Source organism: Phalacrocorax carbo, chromosome 1, assembly GCF_963921805.1.
Source record: "Phalacrocorax carbo chromosome 1, bPhaCar2.1, whole genome shotgun sequence".
Taxonomy (NCBI): Eukaryota; Metazoa; Chordata; class Aves; order Suliformes; family Phalacrocoracidae; genus Phalacrocorax; species Phalacrocorax carbo.
The window spans coordinates 14,229,177-14,256,643 of record NC_087513.1 but is presented as its reverse complement, the minus strand read 5'-3'; the positions used below and the strand labels follow the sequence as shown (position 1 = coordinate 14,256,643).

The 27,467-nt window shown below is 36.9% G+C and overlaps 2 protein-coding genes across 2 annotated transcripts in view; one reads left to right on the top strand and one right to left on the bottom strand.

Annotated features, from left to right (window-relative positions):
- FBXL13 (F-box and leucine rich repeat protein 13) overlaps nt 1-27,467 on the top strand; it is a 93,201-nt gene that overhangs the window by 35,865 nt on the left and 29,869 nt on the right. Inside the window, 6 exon segments of the mRNA XM_064441704.1 lie at nt 9,460-9,512; nt 13,599-13,699; nt 17,057-17,183; nt 26,101-26,199; nt 26,788-26,905; nt 27,062-27,224. Of these exon segments, the coding sequence (XP_064297774.1) occupies nt 9,460-9,512; nt 13,599-13,699; nt 17,057-17,183; nt 26,101-26,199; nt 26,788-26,905; nt 27,062-27,224 (661 nt within the window).
- LRRC17 (leucine rich repeat containing 17) lies at nt 211-17,214 on the bottom strand. The gene is made up of 4 exons (XM_009512708.2): nt 17,124-17,214; nt 5,562-6,436; nt 2,368-2,523; nt 211-1,135 (listed from the first exon to the last, which is right to left on the bottom strand). Exons 2-4 carry the CDS (start codon nt 6,316-6,318, stop codon nt 732-734), a joined length of 1,317 nt encoding a protein of 438 aa, XP_009511003.1. The 5' UTR covers nt 6,319-6,436; nt 17,124-17,214; the 3' UTR covers nt 211-731.

Below are 27,467 nucleotides of genomic sequence, written 5' to 3'. Positions count from 1 at the left end.
AAACCAAACAAGGCAAATATGAGCATGTGGAGCTGGATCTTGGGAACCAACCGTGGCTTGGCTACTCAGGCAGCTCAGGTACGGAACAGGCAGAGGCTGAGTTATTCACTCAAGACTGAGCAGGAACAGTGGTAGTAGACAGGACAGTACACAGCAAGTAGAACCCAACTTCTGGGTTTGAATCCTAATTGGTATAACAACTGCCATTCCTGTTTTTCTAGAACTGTATTTAAGGTTAGTCTTCAGTTTGATTTTTTCGTATACAATAAAGCAACAGGAAGCTGATACAAAAATCTTAGAAATGTTTTCTGGGAATATTTCAGGAAACTCATAGATACAGAGAACTGTCAATACATTCAAGAAAAATGTGTCTTGGTCACAATCCTGCAGAAAGTTCCATGTAAACACATAAGCTGTGTTCATACATAAAACAGCTCCTCCCCACCACTTTATGTACATTTTTGTCTATTGATTTCTACTGTATAGTTTCAAATATTTGCCAAAATATTTCACAAGAATGTCCAGAACAAATTGTCAGAAACAATTACTTGATGAAGGATGCTGTATAACTAATGCCATTCTGTAATTATTAGCGGCAATAAACAGAAATCTTTGTAGGCAGATCGTCCTACAATCACTATAATTAACAGAAAATGTAAACAGCATGTTTTTCTTTGTCAAAGTATCAAATATTTGAATGTACTAAAAAAAAGGGGGGGGGGATTCCCTTACTAGCCTATCACAGTGACAATTACACCGTGCTTCTTTACTGTTTGAACTGATTGTTCTTTGTGTCGTTCCCATTCCTCATCATCTTTGTCAAGATCAAAAGTTTCTGGATAAATGGGCAGCTTGTCTTTTGGGCACTCCTCATAATAACTTCGAACATATTTTCCAACAGACCATCCTTTGTATTCCTCAGGCGTTTTGCATTCTAGGCCATTGTAGTGAACATTGTAATGATGCTTCAACCAGTAGAAAAGATAATGAATGTTGTAATCGCATCTCCAAGGATTCTCTCTCAGCCACAGTATTTTCAGAAAGTAAAGATCTTCCAGTACTCCATACTCAAAATTCTGCAAGCTGTTGTTTGATAGATCCAGCTCCTCTAAGTTATTGAGGCCTGCGAAAGCAGCTAGTCAACAGAAAAATAGTTATTGGTACCTTATAAAGGTAAGTTAGAAAAAAACCATGCGTATCTGAGATGGGAAAACCTTTTTCATAATTATACATTTATTAATCTTTTTTGGCTAAAGGCTATAAAAAGATTTTTCAAAAACCGAACTTTAAAGTATGGCTTGTGCCTTGAGAAGTGACATATTGGTATAAATATGTCGACATTAGAGGAGTTGTACTGCTGGTAAAGTTATAAAACACTTAATTAGCATGCATGAGTGTACAATAGGGACAGTGAAGGTGAATGAATGCTTGATTTGCTCATACATGTCGACTGTTATTGCTGTGATACAGAAGTAGAAATATGGAAATTGATTATGTATTAGACAATGTGCAGAGCTAGTAGTTTTTGTATGTATGTATGTATGTGTGTGTGTCTGTATAGAACCTTTAAATATCTTAAGATATGGCAGAAAATAAAAATGGAGCTTCATAATAATGCTTCTGAGTCACATCTCTGAGAGTAGTTAATGCTTTTTGCAAGTATTCTGTTTTATTTAACACCAGAAGTCTTAATTTAAATAAATCTGCTATGTGTAATGTTAAACCAGGTAAGTATCATGTTACTGATATTACCACTTTCTACTGCTGTTTAACTTCGAAGATGCTACAAGAGAAGGCTCTTTTTGCGTCATACTTTCCATCTCTCTCTCCTTGTGTCTGCTTTTGTAATTAAAACCCAAATACACATAGGCGATAAGCAAATTGCCAACAAGGCCACTTGAGTTCTAATAATATATAACTTAAGAGCAATTATATGTAGTGATTTTCAACCCAAGAGAGTTTAAATCCTTTTGGTTTGTCTATTACTTTGTTGTCCAATATAATTTAAAAGCAGCCTTATTATATGACAAGTTTTCTTAGATTTGGCAAAGATATTTAGAAAATCATTAAACTTTTTAGCATTTTGGGAAATGATTAGCCTTCAGTCTGCAGAATTAAATTTTTGCACTTCATTGGTTTAGTATTAAGAAAGGGCAGCTGAAATCAGTCTCTCTTCATTGACTTCCATGATGAACACATTTCAGTGCAAACCTTTAAGAATTGAGTGGTACAAAAGGTAAAATTTGCACCAGCTTCTAGATTTTTAAATCCTTTTCCCCAACGTTTATATCTGACAGAGATATTATCAAAGTTTACAATTAATAAAACACAAATCACTTTAAAATGAATATTTAAAATTGTTCTTACCAGGATCAATGTAAGCTATTCCATTACTGTTTAGGTTTAATATCTTCAGTTCACTGACATCTTCAAACTCTTTGGCTCGTAGTTGTCTAATTTTGTTGTTGGACAAATCAAGTTTAACTATATCTGGAGGTATGTTACCTGGAACTTTCTTTAAATCTTAAAAAATGAAAAAGACATAGCTTGTGTCAGCTTTAGATTATTCTTACTGCTTAGATATCACAGTTGCATACCACCAAGAGTTTTGTCAGTCTAGCATTGTTTTTTTCTTTGCTGTTTGTCCCCACTACTAGTGTCAACGTGTTTTTTCAACTTCTGAATTTCATTGCTTTGTTCACTTGTATCTTTACATTTCATGTGAAAATTGCTCTCTTCATTAGTGCTTATTCTAATGCCTCTTTCTGTGTTTTATATTTTTATTTTAGTAGAACTGTACTATTCATTCACATAGGGATAGGGTAGGAAGTGAAAGGCTTGATCATTAAAAGAAGCAAATCATAGTAACTGTAAAAAAAAAAGTTCATTGGTATGTGAACTTCTTCCACAATCAAATTTTAATCAAATTATAGTGTGCTGTCTTACATCCTTTGTTTTGTGTTGCCAAAAGTTGAAACGTTCCCAATTTCATTAGCAATAAAAATGCTAGTTGGTATAATATTTGTAGTAAAATATATAGTTATAATTATAGTTCTGTAGTTACAGTTATGTAGTGTTTTAGTAATATTTAAGACTATATTTGTTACGATACTTACAGTTATTTTATGTCCAGGCAGCACAGTGGCATTCTGCCTTTCTACCTCTCTGTCTTACTTGTATCACTGGCATTACCAAAGTAGCCACGCACCTCTTGGTCATCTGTGTACATATCCTTACAGTGTTCCTTGCAAGAGTTCCAGAAAGAACAGCTTCTAGTCTAGTAGTAAGGGCACAATCTTGAGAAGTGCAAACCATAGTTTGAATCCTCTCAGGATAATGTTAATAAACCTACTCTCCAGAATTATGTTTACTTGATGAGTGTTCTAATCCTGGGCTGTTCTTACAAGAAAATGAGCAGTATCTCTTATATTTAACCATCTTTGAATGAAAGCAGGTAGTTTCTGGATCTGTGCTGAAATCTCGGTTGTCAGTGTACTTCTGAAGTTCTGAAGGTGTCTAACGCTTCCAGTGTTCTTGAGACTAAGGCAACATATCAGAGTCTGCCTGCCTTATATCTGATTTTGAGCATAACTTTGGTGTGATAAATACATAAATATTATAACTACTCCAGCCTTTCTGGTTGGAGTGCTTCCTGCCTGTGCAGATGTCAAAGTTTGAGGGCCTATTTATCACCAAATGAATGCAAAAAATGCTTGGATTGAGACTCTTGGAGAGTTTGGCTGTACTAGAAAGCAGATTTTTTCAACTGCTCTTGCAAATACAAATTCTTTTGTGGAAAAGTCCCTGTACCCTCTAGTACAGTCATGTAAAGGTTGAAGTAACTTTATTCCTTCATTATTAGTACTAAAGACAGTAAACCTTTTTTTTTTTAATACCATAAAAGCCTGTGAAACTCCCATGAAGAGCAGACCACATTGAATATTTCTGTGAACTTAGAGAAAAAAGTAAAATTTTTCTTGCCAAATGTTTTTGAGTATATTCATGTATTTAGCTCATCTCTTTGGTACCATTAAATGGGGAGAGTTGGAAAGTCAGTCTTTCTTATATTAAGATTTATAATATATGCCTGGTTTTTTTTTCAGTAGCACAGTTTAATGGTGTCATAAGATAATAATGATATAATTAAAATCCTATGAAGGATAATTAAGACTGTAATCTGTGATCTAATATTAAGATCCTATCTACAAGGAAAGGTAAGGTATGTGAAGGTTAAGGAATTAATAAATGTTAGCCAGTAAAAAAGCATAAATCATTAATAAAAAAGACATAGTAGCTGCATGGTAAAGCAGGAAAAAGAGAAAAGTGAGCCATAGGAAGAAGAAAGGTATTTAACAGGGTGGAAAAAAACAAAAATGTTTACCATTTTTTATGCCATACATAGTAGATAAACCAGGTAATCAAATACTGAAATTGTTATTTCTTTATATTTAGGTTATCATCTCCTTATACTGACTTCTGAGCTTGTCTTTTGCATTAACATCCAAGAATAAGGGCACACAGAGTTGCTGCATAAATTTAAGTCACTGTTAAAGCAAATAGAAGTTTAGCAAACACATTGCAAGATACAAGTGGGCAAAACACGCTGCAGTGGTCTGATATTGCAGGCTATGCTTCGCAGTAGTTGGGAAAAAGTCCTCCTAATTTTGGCTACTTCTAGTAATGCTGTTTATGTCAGATTTGTAATGTTAAAGAATTACTCCCTTCTGATTTGTTTTGTTGTTTGCTTTGTATCATCATAGGATAAAATATGGGAAATATAAAGCACAAATAAATGTGCACTTTTGTGTTGATATGTGCCCCAGCTGGTTTACCCTTAAGGCTTAACTGTGGCTTTTAGGAGCCTGAGAAAGATTTAGGAATGGAATGGATCCAAGTGTCTGAAAAACACTTCTTGAAGGCCCTTCTACTTCGAAATGTTTGCTGGGTGCTGGGGGGAAGAAGGCAGAAGATGTATTTCTTTATGAACAAAAGCATACAATTTCTTCCCTGAGTAGAAGAAATCTTGCACAGAAAATGTGAGGATGCAATGGCTCTCCTTTGCAGTCGGGTTCCTTTGGGCATTGTAAGCACAGCTGGCTGCTCCAGTCCTGCTTCACAGCTCGCTTTTGTCAAAGTTGTTGCTATCTTTGTGTTTGTATACGGTAAAGAGGACAAGACACACTGTGCTTTTCTCTATCAGTACAACAATTTCAGCACTGCTGTAATTTGACTGATCAGTATGTTTATAGTTGTAAAATCGGACTAGTGAGGTGCTGGTCCTTCAGTTAAGCATGTACTTAATTTTATTCCTGCTGATTTTTGTTTGATATCTTGTAGTAGAGCACTAAAGAAAATCTGTAGAATTGAGGCTGCAGGGTAGAGGCAAAATGCAGAAGGAATTCCTACTTATTGCTTGTAGTTATGAGAGAAAAATATTAACAGTATTAGGTAAAGCAAGGCAAGTACTGGTATGATACTCGTTTTCTATAAAATGTGAAGAAATGTAGTAAGGGAGCTAGAATATTAAAATAATTAATTCATTTATATGGACATATACAAACCTTTCCTTCTGCAATTCAGAGTTGGTACAGGAAACACATACATGTGGCACAAAGAGGAATCAAATTCTGGTTTGGCAGCTTCAGGCTTCTCCTGTTTTATATTTTGGGGGTCCTGTCTGTCCTCTTCACCACATAGCTGTTCAGCTTTTATCTGCTTTAGCTTCTGATTTTTCAGTTCTATTGGGTGCACACACTTGGCATAATTTCCCAAATTCCTGTTTGTTGGAACCTGAAGCATTGTAACAAAAGTTTCTAGTTCACAGTTGCAATGCCAGGGATTATCATAAAGACGTAGGTAGTTTAGACTGGGCATATAAATAAAAATCTCCTCAGATAAACTCTTAATTTGGTTATGCTGAAGTAAGAGTGTGGTAAGCTTATTCAAACCAAAAAAAGCCTCGCTCTCAATTTTTGATATATCATTCTGTTGTAAATCCAGACTTTTCAGTACTTTGTACTTGGAAAACATATTATTCTTCAATTTACGAATCCTGTTTCTTGCTAGCAGCATGTGTTTTAAATCCTCAGGCCAATCAGGTGCCACAAAAATCAATTTTCTTTCCTGACAATCTAGGTATTTCTCATGAAGATAAGTGTATATATCACATGGTAGGCTTTGGGCATTCCGCTTAACAGTGCTAGATGCTTTCCTTAAGATGTTTTCCCTCTCATTGTTTCTCAAACTCCTATTCCTTGTCTTCCTACAGTCAGATGTCTTACAAAGAAGAAGTAGTAGTATAATAGTAACTACTTGCATCCTGTCATTCAGCTGGCCCCAGTTATTTTCTGTGACAGCTGAAACAGTTGAAATTTTTGGATAGTCTTAATCAGTGTTGTACAGATCTGAGGAGGTGCAGCTGGGCTATGTGGAATCCCTGTGTTGGAAGAAAAGTAAAACATTAGAACAGATGTAACAGGCATTTTCATGGAGGCGTGTACATTCAGTCAAGTACTCAATCATCACACTACTCAGAGCTTCACAAATACTTTGAAGGCTTAATGTCCTATCTTTTTTGTTGTTGTTTTTACAGTCTCTGGTCTACTGTTCGTTTTGATTAAGTGTGAGAAACTATAGGGGCCAATTTCTAACTGGTCTTTGTTAGAAGGTTCTCATGTATTCAGGAAAATGGCATCAGGCTGAATCGTCTTTGAATTTAAGTTCATCTTGGAAGCTCAGCTTGAAAAAGGAGTTTGAAGCTGATATTTTCCAGCTTTCTGGGTGTTGCCCCACTACAACACATACAGACCCAGACCAAGAAAAGTCATCCAGTGCCTATCAAACCCCCAGCTTTAGACTGTGCTCAAGTGTGGACTTGTTTTCAGGTTAATTCCCAATTTATCAAAACTAGTCCTGCTACTACCAGGTGCTTCACATGGCCCATGACAGGTAGACAAATTTGGCTGGACTGCTCCGAGAAGGATAAAAAATATCATCTTTTGCAAGAGCCCATGACGCTGTCATTTTGAGTGTAAGGCAGAATGCAAAGAGAACCTGGCCATGGCCTGCTTCAAACCACTTCCAGGTCCGGCCACCTGAGGAGGTAAGCCAAGAGCTTTTGCCTTTCCAAGAAAGCCCAACATTATCATTAGGAATTATTATTAGGGGAAGACAAGGACTCATCCCTGCAACCATGTCCAAAATTGCCTGAGTATATTCAGTCATTTTTTGGCCTGTGTTCCCTCTTGAATATCCCATAGTACTTCTGTGAACTGCCCTTTTCCCTCATTTCCAGTGAAGTTTGGCTACAAGGTTGCATTTCCTTAGCGACGTTTTAACCCCTCAGATTTTTGTATTTTCTAACTTTTTTCCACCTCACAAATTTCCTAGTTTTGCTAGTCAGTATCATTCTTTCTGAAACTTTAAAAAAATTTTTCACTGTTTGGCTTAAATACTTTTTCTCTTTGACTGTGGACATCTTTGTGTTATCCTCAGTCCTTTTTGAACTTAGCACCTGGGAAGGTGTTGAATCCCAATTCTGAGTGCAGATCATTGCACTGATGTTCTGTTTCTAAAACACCAACTTTTTGGGCTCAAAAACCTTGTTTTTTTCTAGAGGAAAGTTGGTGCAATAAATCAACTAATACCATGTTGAATAAATCAAACTAATACCAAAAATTCTTTTGAAAACAAACAAATTTTTCATTTTTAAACAAATTGGTAGATCAGTTTAAGCCACATCTTGGCTGTAGGGCATTCTCAGTATTCGTACAGTTCTTACTCACTAGAGAGATGGAGCAGTCCTGTCTATGCATCCCTCTAATCCGTGTGGCCTGTTGTTAATATTACCTTTGAAAACCCATTCACTGGTTTCTCTGTTTTGTTCCTGTAGTTGCCAGTTGTCTCTCTGCATTCAGATTCTGTTAGTTGACAGTGTGAATGAATGTTTGCATTGGCAACTTTACCCCTTACATGAAAAATGAAATTTTATTTGCTACTTTTCGGCGGCTATATGCTAGTTAGTTTAAAATGATCACTTGTTTTAATAACTTGAATCAACCGGGTTCCTCTCTGTTGTTTTGAACTGTTCACCGTCCTCATAATGTGATAGCTCATTCTATTCAGGAGAGTTCAGAAATAGAAAAAGAACTTGGGGGAGGAAAGGTAATAAACAATTACAGAGATGTTATTTCCTCTTCCTTTCCATCTCCTGGGTCTGAACTGGGATTTTTTACTAGTATTACATTCTGTCTGCTAACTAAATTATACTCAGCTGTAATACCAAAATGAACAGCTGCTTTCAGTAGCATGTACAGGTTCACCTGTAAAATTATAACTGTGCCTCATTGAGTTCTAGGGCAAAAAACATATAAGTACATAATTTCTGTGGCATAGCCGACTTAAGGATGATTTTAATTGATTAAGTTCTTCTGAGTTGTGCAATCCCTCTCAGTATTGTCCCACTCTTCAAAAAGGCAATGAGTTAGATGGAATTACAGGATATCAGTGAAGTCACAGTCCCTGTAGAAAAGAATGTACAGATCTGTTGTACTAATGCTTGATTGCAATTGAAAACATATATTTGGCTTACCATGTGAAAATGTGTTTTTAAAGATTTAAAAAATATATTTCTTTTAACTATATAAACCTTTCATACTGTATTTTCCATATTAGGTATCTGTATCAGGCCTATTTTTTCCATTTCAGTTTAGACAGATCAGTTATTTTTGAAGATTAGATTAAGGCAAAAAGTATTACTATGTTTAATAGGAGTTTTTGCATCTTTACCTTGGAGGATAGACTTAAAATTTGGCAGAAGAGTGGCTGAAGGGATGTGTAGGTGTTGCTTCTAGTGCCAGATATCTATCTTTCATTATTTTGTAAGAATTGCAACAACCTCTGCAAAATAGGAGTTTCTAAAAATAATAGATTATATGCACACAGAAGAGACTGTCTCAGGCAGCTAAATTTTCTGAAATTCCATACCTGCAGAAGATAATCAGGGCTTTTCCTACAGTTGGTCTGATTGCTGTACTTCTACTTTCAGAGGGAAAAAATTGTTCATGTACATAATTAGATACTGATGTCATAATATATGAGTGGGAGGGACAGATAACCCTATGTGGAAAACTGAATTCTGGCATTTCCTAACACCAATTGCTTAATTAGGTTAATTTCTTGTCCTTTGGTAACATAAGACAGAAAACAGCTTGATTCCTAAACCAGCCATTCATTGATGAAGTGTAAGAAGAGACATTTCCTCAGGACATCTTACTTCACCTTTGTATTCTGCTTTTGGTTTTCCATGCTTTCTTCTCAGTAATATGCTGTGGCCATTGTTTCAGGGAGGATATTGGCCTAGATGGACCGAACCTGTCATATGAATTCTTACGTTTGTGCTGTACACTGAGAATTTGAACTGTTTGCCTTTAGTATGACATTTTAAAAATTATTTTTTAGGTGAATGTAGGAATTTGCAAGACTTAAATCTCTCGGAATGCCAGGGATTAAATGTAAGTACTACAGACTTTTTCCATGAACTCTAACTTATACCAAGAAGGAAGCCTAAGACGTGCTATGGTTATTTGGGAACACAAATCTTCCTGACAAAAAGTAGAGACTTGTTTTAATTAAGTGCTTTGAAAATGGAGTTTAGTAGGAATCAGAGACACTCAGTGAAGTTCTCATTTGTTTTCTACAGCGCCAGGGTAAAATGATATATTCAATCTCAATGATTTTAATCAACAGGCTTCAAATCTTCACCAGTATGGGGAGAGGTTTTTTATTATTTTAAGTTTGGAGTTGTCAACAATATGTTTTAATCCTGTATTGTTTCCAAGTTCCTTTAGTCCTTCATTCGGTAGTACATTTGGGCTCTAAAAATGTCTCACTAAATTTCTAGATATTTGTGAGAGTCGTTATTTGAAAGGTGTCTAAGTATGCATTTGTCCATTCTTTTTCCTTTATCATTTTCAGTTTTATCTTGCTTCCATTAATTCTCTTTAATGTTTTTTTCATTGCTCTTCTCTGATGGAAAAACAATGTTTGTCTCTGCTTTAATTAATAATTTCTTAGAAATGACACTGATATGTGCAAATTTTTCTAATAGTGAAGTCTAAAATAAAATATTTTTTTTTAGAAATTATGGTTCTTAATAGATTCATATATTGTATACATCCATTTATACGCTATTTATAGTGTTACGAATATAAACAAATAATTCGTTATAGTTAGTTGTCTTCAGAGTGAAGTGTACATCCAAGGGTCTAGCTGAGACACATGCCAGTATTTACACACAATGTTTCAAAAATTAACATGGATAAACTACAGCTTATGAACTTCATACAAAAATGGCATATGATGGCTGAGTCAGAGAGGCAAGAGCTGCAGAGAATCATGAGGTTCTAATTTATAATACTCTGTTTTGGTTCTGCTTTGCATATATCTTCATCTTTGCCCTGTATTGATGTTAGCTTTATTGCCTAATATCTTGTTCTCACCATTCTCACAGTTTATATAATTTTCTTTGCTCTACCAGCTACAAGGGATAAAGGTATATTATACTCTGTTATGAAGTTCCTTGAGTAACACCATAGAATCATCTTGCTACATAACATAACATAATACTTGCTATATGGCATTATAATTACAGTGTAATATTAGAGGTTGTATGCTTCTCAAGGGTTGTGTTGATTGTAGGTTCCTGCATGAAGGCAATGTTAAAGAGGGCCAGGGCTTGCTAAATTGTAGGCTCAAACACTGTTTCACAACTGTCTGTTCTGTTTGGTTGTTAGCATGCTTGCTAATACACATTTGGTATGTACCAGCAAGCACATCACTAGGTGATGCCAGGGCCTGGTTCATGGGATAGCAGGGACTTGCTGATTACACTGCTGTCAACACAGCCTACTATGCAGTTGGCCACCTTTTTCATAAGAGCACCCTGTTGACGTACACTGAAATTTTTATTGACCAGGACTCTCAGGTCAGCGTGTTTGATAGCTGCTTTCTGTCCAGTGTCTAGACTGTACTGATGCATGGGGTTATTCCATCCCAGATGCAGGACTTTGCATTTGCCTTTATTGAACTTCATGGGGTTTCTGTCAGCCCTTTTTTCCAGACTAAATCTCTCTAAATAGCAGTTCTAGCCTCCAGTGTATTGACATTCCCCCCAGTTTGGAATAATCTGTGAATTTGCTGAGAATGTAATTTGTTCCTATCATCCCAACCATTTATAAAGGCATTTAACAGTGCTGGCCCCAATATTGACCCTTGAGCAATGCCACCACAAAAAGGATACTGTAGCCTGTGTGGAAGGCCTTGCTGAATTCAAGATACGCAACAGCCACTTTTCTCCCTGTATCCATAGATCCAGTAATTTCATCATAGAAAACTATCGCCTTAGTGAGGAATGCTTTGCCCTTGCTAAATCCACACTGGCTGTTCACTATCACTTTTTCATCCTTCAAGTGCGTGGACAGGAGGATTTGCTACATAACCTTCCTAGGGACTCGGGTGAGGCTGGCTGGCCTGTAGTTTCATGGATCCTCCTTATTCCATTTCCTGAAAATGGATGTGACATTTCCTGTCTTCCAGTCATCAGGAATCTCCTCTGATTGCCATGACCTTTCAAAAATGAGTGAGGCCTCTCAGTGAAAGGAGCTGGCTTTCTTAGTACTCTTGGATGCTTCCTTTCTTGTCCCATTTCCTCAGGTGCTCCCTGACATTTTCTTCTTCTACCATGGGTATGCTTCACTCCCACAGAGTCTGCTAGTAGGCTCCCAGAAGGCACCTGGGAAGCCTTAAGGCAAGGCTTAGCAGGAAAAACTGAGGCAAAAGTCATTTAGTACCTTGGCCTTGAAGATCAACCAGCTCTCCTGGGTCCCTTTGCCCTCCAGGGCTGTTCTCCGTGAAATCCTGTTAAGCAGATTCTTAAACAAGCCAAAATCTGCTCTCAAGTTCAGGCTTTTTCTTTAGAATTTGTCCAATTTTCTTCTCTCAGGATTTTAAACTCCTCATTTTCATGGTTGCAAGAACCAAAGCCACTCTAGTTCTTCATATCCTTGACGAGTTTTTCCTTGTTTGTGAAATGAGTCCAGAAGAACATGTTCCTTAGACCACTCATCAGTCACCTGAATCACAAATTGTCTTCTGCACACTCTAGAAGTCTCCTGGATTGTTTCTGCCCAGCCATATTGTTCTTCCAGCTGATAGCAGAATGGTTAAAGTCTCTCATGAGTAACTAGGATAGGCAGCTGTAAGGCTTCCTTCAGCTGCCTAAAGAAGGTTCCATCTACCTTCTTTTCTTGATCAAGCAGTCTGTAGCAGATACCTACCACAATGTAATCCTAATAGGTCTAATCTTTAATCCTTTCAAATAAGCTCTCGACTAACTTGTCACCCATTCCAATGCAAAGGTCCATGCATTTAAGCATACCTTTGCATAGAGTGAAACCTGTCCTTACCTTCCTGGGCTGTTATTCCTAAGTATTCTATAACCATTCATTGCAGCCCTCCAGTTGTGTGTGCTACTCCTTTGCATCTCTGGAATCCCAATGAAATCATAGCTCTGCACCTGTGTGTGGACTTTGAACCCTGCTGATTGGTTCCCTTGCTATAAGTGTTTGCATTCAGACACTTGAGATAGACCCTGGTTGTGCTGCTTTCACATGGAAGGTTTCAGAGTTTTCTGTAACATGCTATCCCCGCAATGCTTTCTCACCACTCCCTATGTCTTCAGTTTTCTTCAGGTTCTGGATATCTTCTGTCACCATACCTATTTTTACTGATGTCACCTCTCTCAAATCCTTTGTTGCAGGAATATATTCCAAAACCACAAACTGTCCTCTTTAAAGTTGATTAGTATTGAATTTCCAGCTATCTTGATGGTCCTGTTGTGTGATAACTGAAATAGTAAAAAGGTGACCACAATATGGAAAAAGATACACACTCAACTATTACATTTCCATGTATAAGTGCTGACTTTTTGCCTTTCTAATATATTGACATTTATTGTGAAACATTCTTCATACTGAGAGATTTGTTCCCATTTTATTCTATTGGAATGATCTATAGAACAATATAGGTAGTACCACTTTTGCAGGTCAATAAAACATGGAAGCCCTATAATTACTCAAATCTAATGTTCTACCTAGAGGGTAGAACTAAACAGGAAGCATTTTGTAAATTATATTACTGGTTAGAGAAGCGTACCAGAGTTTATGGAGAAAATTCACCAGTGGTTTTAGATACCAGGACTGGCTAGCAAGAATCTTGGTTTAGCAAAGTATGTAAACATGTGCTAACCTTCAATCACATGAAAAGTGCCCCGTGCTTTGTAGAACTGTGTAGTGTATAATGTTTCCTTGAACTGGAATGTTAACATTACCCTACTTCAGGTGAGCAAGAGCAGCATCATGTGTGTCTCTCAGTATTCTACTTTGAGGCTTCCAAAGAAACTGGCTTTGATGTATAAAAGCTAATACGATGATTTAAAGATACTTGTTCATTGTTTTTTCCTGTTACTCTGTATAAAAATGTAAGATAAATGAATACAAATATAATTTTAATGTACTTCTGCGATTATTTTTGTTTTTCAGGACGAATCAATGAGACTCATATCAGGAGGTTGCAGAGCTCTTCTCTATTTAAATTTGTCATATACAGATATTACTAATGGAACACTACGACTATTGTCAAGGTAAAATGAAACAGAAATACAAAAGTGTGTTTGTTTTATCTTGCAGAAAGTTTAGAAACTTACAGGATTCTGTCTGCTATACAAAATGAAAAAAAATGCCCCATACATTTGACTTAGGAGTTCTTTTCTCTGATTCACTTTTTAGTAGGATTTAAAATATACACTAGATTACCCTATATATTCCACAGAGTTTTACAGAAACTTTTAAAAGAACATGCTAGCATGTCCAGTTACTTATGATGATGCAAGAAGTTTGCAAGTTAGATGTGTTCTTAAAAAATTTTTTTGCAAGAGAGGATTGTGGGTAGGTGTGTTGTGTGAGCCAAGTCCTTGTGACAAATGCAAAAGAAAGAGTTATTCCAAACTCTTATTTGGAATATCAGTGAGCTGAAGGCAGAGAATTTACATTCTTACAGGCGTCTGCCATTCCTGTTTTAGATGTATCCCTCCATGAGACTCAAAGTCTGCCTGGTAGGTAGAATTGCTGCATTAAAAGCTGCCGTAAAGGAAAAGAGGCATGCTGGTCCAAGATAGCAGCCATCACAAAGATGTATATGGATTTGAAGATAGCTATACATTATTTCTCTCTCCCATGAGGAAAACTAATATCTTCTTTTCAATAGCAGCCCCACAAAGTCCAGAAACATGTTTTTCTTTGGCATTTGCCTAATACATTTCTACTTTGGTTTTTCTTAGTCTGTAATGCCATATCCTCATATTACTAACATTTGTTTTGGCAAAGTTTTCCATTTAGTGTCTCCAATCTTACCGCCCATCTCTTCATCAGTATTATTCTTATAATAATCTGTGTTTTCCCATGTTGGCTGATATTTTGTCTTTTTAAATTTCCATATATTTATGTTGGAGTTTGGAACAGCTGTTCTATAGGTAATCTCAGCATATGTTGTTCTGGTTACTTGAGCATCCTGTTCCCGCCAGAAGTCAGAATCGTTCATATCTTTTGATGCATAAATAACACTTACTCAATAAAGAATTCTCCGGAGCAGGCGAAGCTTTCAATGCAATAAAATGTTTAAAACAAACAAAAAAAATTACTACTGACAAAATATATTTTGCAGTTAACTTGTACCTCATTAATAAGAATTTTTCCCAGTCACACATGATGCTTCTGATTTAAAACCATAAGATACCCCTGTTTTTATTGACAATTTTTGGACAAAAAGCAAAGCTCATTGTTTCTGAGATTACAAGGGTATACAAAAAGTTGCTGTCCTGTGAAGACTTTGATAGCAGAGAAATTTCATAAACATTTCACACGCCACCTCAAATGCATTAGCTCACCACAGGTCCTGTGTAAGAAGGTAACTAATTCAAAGTTCTTAGAGGTGGCAGTATTGCGTTTCGTAATACTTCACATGAAGTTTGCTATTGTGTAGCAGATGTCTGTTATTGGAACAAGGAGCAAGTGAAGTGTAGGCTGAGTGTGCTCAAAGCTGTTTGGTCATTTTTTATTCTCTCCTGCCATTGCACACAAGCTTTTTAACCTCTGTATTATACAACACAGATCATCAGCTACAATTTCCGTCTGAAAAGTTCTGTTGCATGTGGTAGAATGAATATTGTCTATCAGGAATAAATGTCAGAAGGTCATCTTTTCAGATTGCTTTAAAACAATGATCTTGAGATTGCTGATGCCAAAATTAATTGAAAAATCAGTATGACAGAATTCCTGCAGAATTTAGCTGCAACACAAAACAAGGATTTTTAGTAGTCTGTGTGCTCAAGCCTAAGTTTTAAGAAAGCTGTCACTTCAAAAATGGCAGAAGAAAACATGTGTTAAAATTCTCAGATCACAAAAATGGGTCATATGACCTGTAAAGAAAATCAGTGCCTCTTCAAGAGTGTTGGAAGGTTTTGATCACAGTCTTCAAAATGTAGTGACAGGCTTTCCTGTGTCTTAAGTTGTGCAACCTTGGAGTAACATATACTTTAAAAAGACTCAGAACTGCCGAAGTATAAAAAAATCTCTTAATTTATTATCTATTTTGTCAGATAAGTTTGGAACTGTACTCTCTCTGAGTTTGATTTCCCCACTCATTTCTGTGGAATATGTCACTAAAATGCGAAAGGCTTATGCTTCTACGAAGAAGGGTACTTATGTTTCTGTATTTAATATTAATTAAATGTTTCCATTTTTAAAAATATACCACAGACACATGCCCTTATATGCTAATATCTGGTTCTGATGCACGTTATCTGCCTTTTATTCCCCCCTGAAATGTAATCTTACGTTTAATGTCTTAATAGTTTTTTGTTATCCTTTTTTAATCCTAACATTCTTTTCCAGCTTCCTAGCCCTTCTTTTTTTTGGTGTTCAGTTCAAATTAGCTTGTTTCCCCACTCTATATTGAAAGTATAAAGTCAGTTCCAAAAACGTATGCCACTCCTTAAGTAGTCAACTCCTCAGTGGGTGTTCCCATCTTTCTTCAAAATGCCTACATTTGCTGACTTGCAGAACTGCATGACTATAGCCCTACAACTAAATGTCTACCAGAGCAGTAGGTCCTAATTCTAGGTTTTTATTTTCTGCATGCTTTCATTTGTGGTGCTTGTGGCAATTGTTATTTATTCCAGTTAGAAATGTAGTTCAGTAAAATGAATAGTTTTCAGTATGTTATAAACAAAAGCTGCAGATGGAAAATTAAGTATATTCAGAGTATAGATTCTTGCTTTTACAGAGTGCTGTTGATTAACATTTTCCATTTATAGTGTTTTCTTTCTTTTAACTAATATTTAGAATAAAGAAATGTTTTCCAAAAAAACTGATCAAAACCTAAAATTGGATGGTTCACTTTTAGATAATTCCCTATTGTATTTCTTTCAATTTTTCAGATTCTTTTTATAGTACTCTTCTAAACAATGATATGACCAGAGAAACTCTAACTGTACCTTTATGCTTTTAACGTCCTTTGATAGAGTTCTGGTTTTCATTTCCAGCAGGCACTGCTTGTAAAATCAATGGCAAAGGCAGTCCAGCAAACTTATACTGAAAAGTCTATTAGCTTTCAAAGTATGCACACAAAAATCCCAGTTAGTTAAAAAAGTATGCCTTTGCAGTTATTTGAAATAACTTTAAAATGATAGTTTTCATATGGTAAAATACAGTCTGTGCTAGTGCTATTCCCCAGTAATTTGCAATGCAAGGAGCAGAGGAAAAAGTGCAGCAGAAGAAAGGGACTTTCAAACTTCAGCAAGGAGACAATTCTATTTCATGTCTAACTCTAACATCTTTTCTTTACAGTAATTTTCAGAATACTTTAACTATGGTACTTTATGTTCTTTTGATTCTTTAACATACCCTTATAATATTTGGTCTCTGTTTTTTTTGCAAAGCAGCTTCCCCAATTTACAGTATCTGAGCTTAGCTCACTGCAGAAAATTCACAGACAAAGGTTTACTGTACCTGGGCTCTGGAAAAGGCTGTCACAAGCTCATCTATTTGGACCTTTCAGGTTGCATTCAGGTTTGTAGTTCACGTCTTTCTCTCATTCTGTGAAGAAGAGAATCCTTTATATGACTGGCTGCATCCTGCATTCATGGTATACTGAAGTAGAACAAGCACTGCAGCAGACTTCCAGGGTTTTGAATTACATGACTACAGCTGTTTAAATTTTACTAAGGAATAATAGCACTATAGGTTTGGATCACTGCCAACAAACTGTCAGATCTGTAAACAGCTAGTACTTACTGCATAATGAGAACAAGGCTTGCTTTTTGTAGCCATAAATAGACTAATTCTATGTCACGATTAGTTAGGATTTTAAATCAGGACCTTTGAAAATGCAGTTTTTACTAAGATACCGAAAAACATAGATGCCACTCTGCACTATAAAAATACAATTTTACACTTGGTTTCCTGAGAAACAAATTAATTAAAAAGTGGACCTTTGTTACTATTTTATATTAGTTTAAAATATAAATTGAAGTAGTATTTATATCTGCAATCTAAAAATAGTTAATGTTTTGGATTATTTTAGTCTCCTACTAAACTTCTAAAGAAAACCAAGGTTTTAGAATCTGGTACTATTTTAGAAACTTTCAAAAATATATGTATCTTGAAACATACTTCAAAAGCAATATGAAGTATTATTGCCAAAATATGAGGCAATAAAAGTCTGCCAATATTTTAATAAAGTCTCCCACATATATTTCTTTATACACTGAGAAGATTATCCAAATTACAAAATACATGTGAAATGATAAAGACGTGGAATTTGAGGAATAACGGTTTAACTTTCCACCTGACAAAACCTTTTCAGAATCCAGGATGAAAGCAGATAGGGCAACAGTCTTGTTCTGACTGCTCTTTACTGTGAGCATCTGTTTCTTATTCCTGAGAATCATGCTGAGACTATTGTGCGGTGACAGTGTGAAATGTGAAATGAGGGCTGAGGTTAGAGGAAAGTTAAGAACTACCTACCTCTGAGTTACTTTTTCAAAATGCCAGTAATTGATTGCTTTTTCCAAAAGCAACATTCCTGCTTGTTCAGAGAAGTAATCATGAGCTGTAAGGGTCTGCCTTTAGAAAGCATGATCTAATAGCAGTCAGAGAGAAGTGATCATCATCAAACTGGGAAAACCACAATCCTCCCCTTTCCAGAGGAAATGGGGTTTGCTCACCAGTGTATTTGAGAGCTCTTAAAGGGATTCCACAGCTTCCTTCATTTTGGGTTTCCCCACGATTCTGGAACAGTGCTTAATGATTATGACTGAGTACTTAAGTAAACGGTTAAAACCAAAAAGAGCATCAAATTGCATCACTGTTGCAGTAAGCATTTTAATACGGTAGAATTCTTTTTTGTTTCCCTCATTGGATGAACTAAACCAAAGGGAACTTCTGTAAGGCTAATGTTTCAGAATTAATTAGAAAAATGTAGTAAAACTATAGTATAAACATTTAAATTATGCTAAAAAGTGTTCTATAGAACAGGATATATATTCTAAAGAATACATGCTTTTCCTGGTTTTTCCTTAATTTTAACATTACAGTTCTTTTTATATAAGTTCTTGTATTACCATTACTACTGTCAGATTTGAATGTCTATTTAGAAAGTCCATCTGTAAAATGGGTGATCATGCTAATGATTTTGTGAGTGGCAACTTGAGGACCAGGGCATTTAAACAGCTTGTTTGTGTAAAACATAGGCAGAAAACTGGGAATTAAGCACACTTTTTCTAGGCTGTTGTCATAAAGCAAGGCAGTCTTTCCTTTGACTGCTATATTAATACGTGGTAATAATACTGGATGAATTGTAGGTATGGCTCTTTTGCATAAAATCTCAGTGATTAATGTTTTATTTTTATGACACGGTAAGTATTTTCATTACTGAGTTTCAAGATATTTTCATAAATATATAGAGATTCTCTTGTGTCCTGCTTAAAAGGTGTTCTATCACACCATTGATATTCTCAGAGAATTACCTAGAAAGCATAAAATTTCTTTGTTCTGCTTCTGAAGCTGAACAGTATAGGTGGAAAATTTTCTGATATTAGACACAAAACTGAAAAGACAGAAGGGTATAAAGCAATTGCATGTCATTTACCAACATATTTAATTGAGATTATACAACTAGAATAGTTTGGTGAGAGATATTTTCAGGTAAATTAGAAACATGGAGATTTTTAAAGAAATTGACTTTTTATTTTTGGTGCCAACATTTATGGCTGATTTTCGGACTGGAACTACTCTGGCCCAAGATGTAATAGAGACATCTATCAATTGCTGTAGTTTACAACAGCTGAATAAGAGATCACACACAAGCCCCTGGGAAAAAGCAATCTGACCCTTTCATTTCTTGACGTTCTGCAGTGTTTGTGGGGATGTCAGAGAAGCTATTGGCAAATGTGTAGGCTTCACCAGTTTTCACCATCAGAGTTCCTCCTGCTCTGACTTCATTGGGAGAATTGGCAGCTACTGTCAAATTCTGGCGTCTTCAGGTGTATCAAGCAGCAAAAAGGGGCCATCACCTGGGGAGAAAATCTGACCCATGTGCCTTATTTATTGAAGAAGAGGAGTCATTGCTTACATTTCCTGAGTACGAACTCGTGTAACTGAAGAATACTTTATTATAAGTTACACATGCACTATTCTGTATTTTTAGAAATATAGGAGTATGTTAACACAAAGTTTTTTTGGGCAGTGGAAAATGAAAAGGAAAATAACATGTGGAGGCAAGCCATCAATGTAATGTGCCAAACATCTGAAAGGATGTCACAATTCATATTACCATTCTTGACACACAGAATAATAAAAAAAAGACAGCCCCTTGTGCACCACAAGGGTACTTTCTCAATCCTGAACACTGATTTTCAAGTTTCTGCACTCACAGTGCATTGACAATACTAGAATCATAGAAAAGTGTTTCAAAATCCCCTCTGTGCTGTAGGCAGCATTCTGCCTTGCAGGGTGGATTCCACATTGGTTCAGGGGGAGAAAGAAGGAATTTGAAAGCAGCAGTGTATGTGTAGCAAGTAAGCTGTAAACCTGAATAAAAATTCTGTGTATTTTTACATTTTAACAAGCATTTCATAATTTCACTACATTTATTGTCTAAATCTATGGGGACAAATCTTTGGCTGTGGCTTGCACCATGTTTGTTCTGATGCACTTTCATTTCAGATCACAGTATACTAGCATACAGTTAAGAAAAAAACCAGATCAGTCACATACATATTAGACTGAAAGTTCCTCACAGACAGGGAATTATATTTTATATATGATCATTGCATTGACTTCTGATCCTGTACATACAAGCGAATAATACATTTATAAAATGACCTTACTGAGTCATGCAGGAAAAGTCTGGTTTGCAGAATTTTATACGATCTAAGGCTCATAATAACCTCCAAAGTATCCTCCCTCACAATTGATTTGAAGAAGGAGGTTTAAGTAGGATTTTACTGATCCAGGGCAAAGAATGCAGTATGAAATTCCATATGTATCATAACACTGATTCTCAGGTCAAGCTGTTTGCTCTTGAGGCAATCTATTAAACATTGAAATTCCAAGTTAAGAAAGCAATTGTTTTACTAAAATGTGCACAAAATTTCTGCACCTTATCATCAAGAGTACCTGAAGTTTCACAGATAATCCATAGGGGCTTAGAAAAGAAATTAAAGATGAAGATTTATTGTTCTAGGAATAAAGAAAAATAAGACAAATACATATGATATTGCAGCAGCATCTAAATGTTGACTAATTTAGTTGAATCTTATGTGAACACGTTTCACACTGAAACTCTCTCAGCCTGATATCCATATCCAGCTTTAAGTTAAAAAACAGTTCACATGAAAAAAATTTGAAACAATTTGTGCAGGAGTATTACTAGCTTTTTTCAGTATAATTGTTTTTGGCTTGCATGGAGGAAAACACTAAATTGCTGTTATTTGTGGTATCAAATGTCTATGTTAAGCAAACTGTTTTTCCAGACAAAGATATTAAAAGTCCTTTAGACTGCAGTTAACATTATGCAATCATTACTGAATTCCAGAAACAGATATGCTACTTCTGTCCCCCAACACTGTTGAGTTTGATCGTATGACCTGCTACCTACTATCTACCCTTTTGAGAATGGGATTTTAAATTAATTTTAGGCATCTAACCTAAGGTAGCACCTAGAAAATTACCTTAATTTATCTGTATACCAGTTAGAGAGGGAGAGAGGTCTCTAGAGGTGATTCAGACTTTTTCAGGTCTGACATGTCTTGGGATCATTCTTGCTCTTTGTTTGCTGTATGGAGATGCCAGGTTTCATAATTGCCTAACATAGACACCTCAGTTATATTCCTAATTTCAGTGGAGTAAACAAAGGCTTTAGTATTTGCAGTCTATTTTGTTAAATCATCATCATCAATATTATTGGCACTTTCTTGACTTAGCATTTTTCCTCCCTGTTTCCCTGATTTTAAAGTTCTCTTAACTGTGATTCCTCTTCTACAATTATCAGAACAACCTGTAATTCTCACAAGTATTTATCTTACTGCTCAGTTAAATGGCTAACATTTGCAAAGTCAGGAGCTTAACACTAGGCTCCTGAGTCTGCATTTAGTTTTTTTCAGTGATATTTTTTAAATCTTGGCCAAAGCAACAAGTAATATAACTAAGATCCATCATTTAATTGTATTTGCATCTGAATTTTAGGTACCTAAACATGAGGTATATTCCTACTCTCTGTATCTAACTGTGATCACCAGTCTAGGTTGGTACTCTTAACAGTTAGCAATGTGTTCATGATAAAAAAAAAAAATACCAAGAATAATTGGCAGCAGGCCCCATGAAGCCCCATACTTTTCATTGATTAGCAGTCACAGGAGTGAGCTGGAGTTGGTTACGACTGATGCCTGCATTTGAACTGAGTCTTACAGCATAGACTCACAGAATCACAGAGTGGTAGGGGTTGGAAGGGACCTCTGGAGATCATCTGGTCCACCCCGCCACTTGAGCAGGCACACCCAGAGCAGGGGGCACAGGAATGCATCGAGGCAGGTTTTAAATGTCTCCAGGGAAGGAGACCCCACAACTCCTCTGGGCAGCCTGTGCCACTGCTCTGCCACCTTCAGAGTAAAGAAATTTTTTCTCATGTTTAGCTGGAACTTCCTGTGTTCCAACCTGTGCCCATTGCCCCTTGTCCTGTCATTGGGCACCACTGAAAAGAGTCCAGTCCCATTGTCCTGACACCCACCCTTCAGATATTTATAAGTACTGATGAGATCCTGCCTCAGTCTTCTCTTCTCCAGGCTGAACAAACCCAGGTCTCTCAGCCTTTCCTCATAAGGGAGATGCTCCAGCCCCCTGATCATCTTGGTAGCTCTCCGCTGGACTTGCGCAAGCAGTTCCACATCCTTCTTAATCTGGGGGACCCAAAACTGGACACAGTACTCCAGATATGGTCTCACTAGGGCAGAGTAGAGGGGGAGGATAATCTCCCTTGCCCTGCTGGCCACACTCCTTTTAATGCATCCCAGGATACTGTTGTCCTTCCTGGCCACAAGGGCACATTGCTGGCCCACGGTTGGCTTGCTGCTCACCAGCACTCCCAGGTCCTTCTCAACAGAGCTGATTTCCAGCCGGTCAGCGCCCAACCTGTACTCGTGCATCGGGTTGTTCCTCCTCCGGTGCAGGGCCTTGCACTTGCTCTTGTTGAATTTCATGAGGGTCCCCTTGGCCCAGCTCTCCAGCCTGTCCACATTTGAACAATAAGCATAGCTGAATACAGCATGTTCTGCATGACCTCAGCCTTTGAGTGACTGTTCTCTGGGAGCAGAGTTATTCCTTCTCATTACAGCAGATCTGCTCAGCAGTTACAAGGGAAATTCCTACTGTCATAACAGCTAAAGCATACTCAAACTGCTTAACAAACTGGTTGATTTTTTAGCGGAGTGGAAACCTCAGCCTTCTTTTGAAAAGGCATCATGTTCAGATTATAATGGACAGTGTTACTAGCATGTATTACAACAAACTGTATGATGTAACATACCCTCCCTTTCTTGGGAATGGTTTGCTCTTTGTAGTATATGGACCAAGAACAAGACTTAATTACCAGAAATTCACCTCTCAAACTGAAAATTCTAGGGGGTAATTTGTTTCACTTTAACATATTAAACTACTTGGTGTGTGTTGTAGAAATGTGCTGTCTTCTATTGTTGTGCTGCTTGAGAGCCAACAATGAGGAGCCCTGGTGCAGGGTTAGGTAAACTCTTACTTGAATGAATTGGTCATGCCATGTTAAAGCAATTAGTGCTTCCTGACTGCCAGAGAATGGAGATTTGCCAATACCTCCCTCAGGCGGCTCCTTGCGTGATGTTTAGAATTTAAACTAATCCCTTTCATACAGACTGAAGGTTTTGAGCTGAGGAAACTGGAGATGGGGTTACATTGTCCTACATTACACATACCAATAGTGAGTACAAAACTGTAGAATTTGGACAATTGGATTTCATATTCTGTCCTGAGAACTAGCACCCATCTTTCCATGCCAACATTTTACCTTCTGGTGATCGCTACCAGTTGAAAAGAGGATTACCTTCGCCATAGTAGCCCTACAGTAGTACTTACAGTAGTACTGGTTGTTTTGCAGTCTTTTGGAGTGGGCAAATTCAACCTCTCCATGATGACAGGTGAGATCTGCAGTACTATCTTCAGATCCTCACTGATGTGTTTCTCACATCACTGACGTTCCCAAAGTCATGGTGTCCTTTTGTCCAGCAGATGCGTCTCAGCTGGAGGGCGTGTGAGAGCCTGGAGTGCACCAAAAGGCTCTACATGCTCTGACTAGCTCGTGCTTACAAGATAGTTATCTTTCTGTATAATCCTTTTCTGCATCCTTCCCTCCTGCCTCCCAAGGTTTTGCTCTTTTCCTTCTTCAGCTTTTTCTTACAGTATAACTGTTTTCAGAGAAGCCTGATCCAGGGTTACACAGCTTCACCATATCAGACCTGACCTTGAACACAGGCAGCTGACAGAGGGTGGCTGATGGGATTTATATTGCCGTGCATTACCTGTAAAATGCTTCCTATAGTTGTTTTGATGGTAAGGTTTTCACTCTGTCATTTTGCAGGATTTTACACACCTACTTTAGGAAAAACATTCACGCTGCACTTGTCCTGAGCTTGCAACACATTGGACTGTTTGCATCCACAGTGCTAACAGTGCCAGTGAGTGTCATGAACCACACCAGTTTCTGTCTGTGTGGACATGAGACCTGCACAAACACTTTAAGCCTAAGAACACATTTGACAGACACGTAGCCAGTTCCCCTCTCACCCCCCTGCACAAGGGAAAAAGTGCAATGAGTGCCACAGTCCCTTATGAAGGAGAGACAAGACATTTAACATCAAAGTATTTAGAACAATTTATAAAGAATTTGTTTAAAAGGTCACTCCAGCCTGAAAATAAAGTGCCATAAGATAAAAGGTTGGGCATTATGCCAGAAAAGAAAAGACAGTCTGCCTCGGTTACAACTTAAAGTCAGATACTCCATACCTGAAACAAAATCGCACATGCAAAAAAACCCCAAAGGTTAAGTTTGTAAAAAGAAGAGGCTGAAACCCAATGTGTTAACCCCCTCACTCAGTGCTGGAGTGGAAGGAAATCAGACTCGAGCCGTGTTTCCACTGATAAGTAGTTGTGGTGAGCAGTCAGATGTGCTACAAAGGCTGAAGGCTGCAAGTGCATCTGATGGGCGATTAGCTGCTCTTTAGTTTCTGGCTTGCTTTTCTTTGAGTATCTCCTGTCTGCTAACAGTGTCCCCTGTAAGACAACATATATACCCTAAGCAAAGCCTGTGTTTTACACTGCTGCTCCCCTTGAGCAAGGTAATTAAGCAAATCAGGCTTCTGCAACAGCTGGAGAGGTGGGGCACAGCAAGGTTCCCTCCTTGTATTCTTTGTCTTCCAAGTTTTCTCCTGTGGATTCTTGTCTCTACAGGCCTTATTTGGTACCCAAGAGGACATGCCAGACTGATTTTTTTTTCTAGGATGTTTTGCAAACGAATTTCTATGCAGAGCGTGCCTGTAGTCTGAGCTGCCCAAGATTATTATATTATACAAATTCAAAACCCTGGGAAATAGTGAGATCTCTACATGCAAATATCAGGGGGAACTATTTCATGGGGAGGAATGGTTCACATCCATGTTGTCTGTAGAACATGGAGCTAAAAGAAAACTGTCCTTTACTTTACACAGGATTTATATGTCGAAGGAACTACTTTGTATGTCCAAGAGAAAACTGACATCTACTGAATTTGGACGGTTGAAGAACTGACTCCCTGGAGTGAAAAAGGGAATAAACTGAATTGACAGATCCATCTGTCCATTCATAATTTCACTGAATATTGCTTTGTTAGAGTACGCAGAGTAGGTGATGCGGGCCTACATGAAGGATTCTGTAAATGAGCTCTATGTTATCATGATTGTACAGGGTCTTTCTTTGTATCCTGCCTGAATGCAACACACATTTAACTATGGATCTGGAAAAAACAATGAAGATATTTTACTACATTCAAACCTTGCGTCAAGCTTGATGTGAGCATGTGCTGTCTGTGAATACCTCATAAGGTTGGGAAAACAACAGTAGAAGGATGTGACAATGACACTCGGCTACTCCCATAAGTGGTGTTGACTGTAGAAAGTGTCGTGCCTTATGCTTGCTTGCTTAGTAGACACATTTTTGGAACAGATCCTGGATTTGGATTATGTTGTTAAAATTTCAGAATAATATGTATACCTCATGGGTCTGTTTTTCTTTTAATGGGATTAATGCATTTCTTGTTATAGTGATCATCTAGGTACATATGATTTTAAAGTATTGAAAAGATCTCAAGCCTTTCCTGTAATGTTTTTGTTAGGCTTGCTAAGACATAAATATTTTATTTCTTACTTAGATTTCAGTTGATGGCTTCAGAAATATTGCCAATGGCTGCAGTGGGATTCAAGATTTGCTAATCAACAAAATGCCAACTCTTACAGACAGATGTATTCAAGTAAGAAATTGAAATCTGTACTTTGAGAAACTTTCTGATGTTGGAACCGGGTTATCCTCTCAACTGACTTTGAATAAAGTTATACAGATACCGTTTAAGAGGGAAATTTCTCCCCAAAAATTTTTTTAAGAACTATTATCTTATTATGTTTATAAATCTTGCTCACTTGCAGTCACTTTCAGAAACTTCCAATTGTCTTCTTTTGCTGCATGGGTATGGCGGAATTATGGTCTTCCAGTTTATAAATGAGAGTTATTCAGTTTTTTCACAGTTAAAGCAAATATGGGAACAGCATTCTCCTACTGATTTTGCCCATCAAAAAATAATTTTCAGGCCTCTGCAAAAGTGATTGTTAATTAGATCACTGTCTGGGGTGTCTGCCATGCTTCATGTCTCCGGTCGCTTCTTTCTGAATTTGAATTGGAGCGGTTACGTACTACTCACTTTCTAGAAGTTGCTGTTAAAACAGATTATAACTATTTGTTTGAAATTGTACCATTTGGTATTATACGCAGAATATTTACTGATCTTATGTTACGTGACAGCATAGGTATATGAATATTTTAATTCACCTTTTTCTCTTTGAAGGCTCTGGTTGAAAAATGCCAACAGATAATGTCTGTTGTCTTTCTTGACTCTCCACATCTTTCTGATACAACTTTTAAAGCCCTTGCTGAATGTAAACTTGTCAAGGTCAGCATTGAAGGTTAGTATAGTAATTCACAAAATTATTAGGATTATGTATTTTTAAAATTCATCCAGATAATTTGAAATAAATATTTCAGCTGATTTCAGTGGGTATTTGGATCAGGCCCTTAATGTATGTCAGATGTGTAACCCATATCTTTATATATTTCAACAGGGAATAACCAAATTACTGATTTAAGTTTCAAGTTGATGGGTAAATGCTGCCCATACCTCAGGCACATTCATATGGCTGATTGCCAGAAGATTACAGATGCTGGTCTTAAGATGATTTCACCATTGAAGCATATTCATGTACTGAATGTAGCAGACTGCGTAAGGTACTATGTCACATCCAGATTTCTATAAACCATTGCAAAGGAATTTTAGTAAAGTTAATTATAATAAATCCTGCTAACACATTTTCAGTTTTAAAAATAAATTTTTAGAACGTTAATACATGTCTCTTAATATTTTAGAAAATATTTTATACAAGTAGGTTTTTTTGTTGCTGAATCGTGTTTTCAAAAATCCATTCATTATTACTCCAGTTCAAGAAAAGAAATTAATTGTAGATGTAATAC

What these genes read in the sequence shown, in the direction of transcription:
- LRRC17 (XM_009512708.2), bottom strand. Translation starts at nt 6,318, where the DNA reads ATGCAAGTAGTTACTATTATACTACTACTTCTTCTTTGTAAGACATCT. An exon ending in TCTGAATTGCAGAAGGAAAG is followed by an intron (nt 2,524 to 5,561) that starts GTTTGTATATGT and finishes TCATTTTTTAAG; the next exon opens with ATTTAAAGAAAGTTCCAGGT. An exon ending in AATAGCTTACATTGATCCTG is followed by an intron (nt 1,136 to 2,367) that starts GTAAGAACAATT and finishes TCTGTTGACTAG; the next exon opens with CTGCTTTCGCAGGCCTCAAT.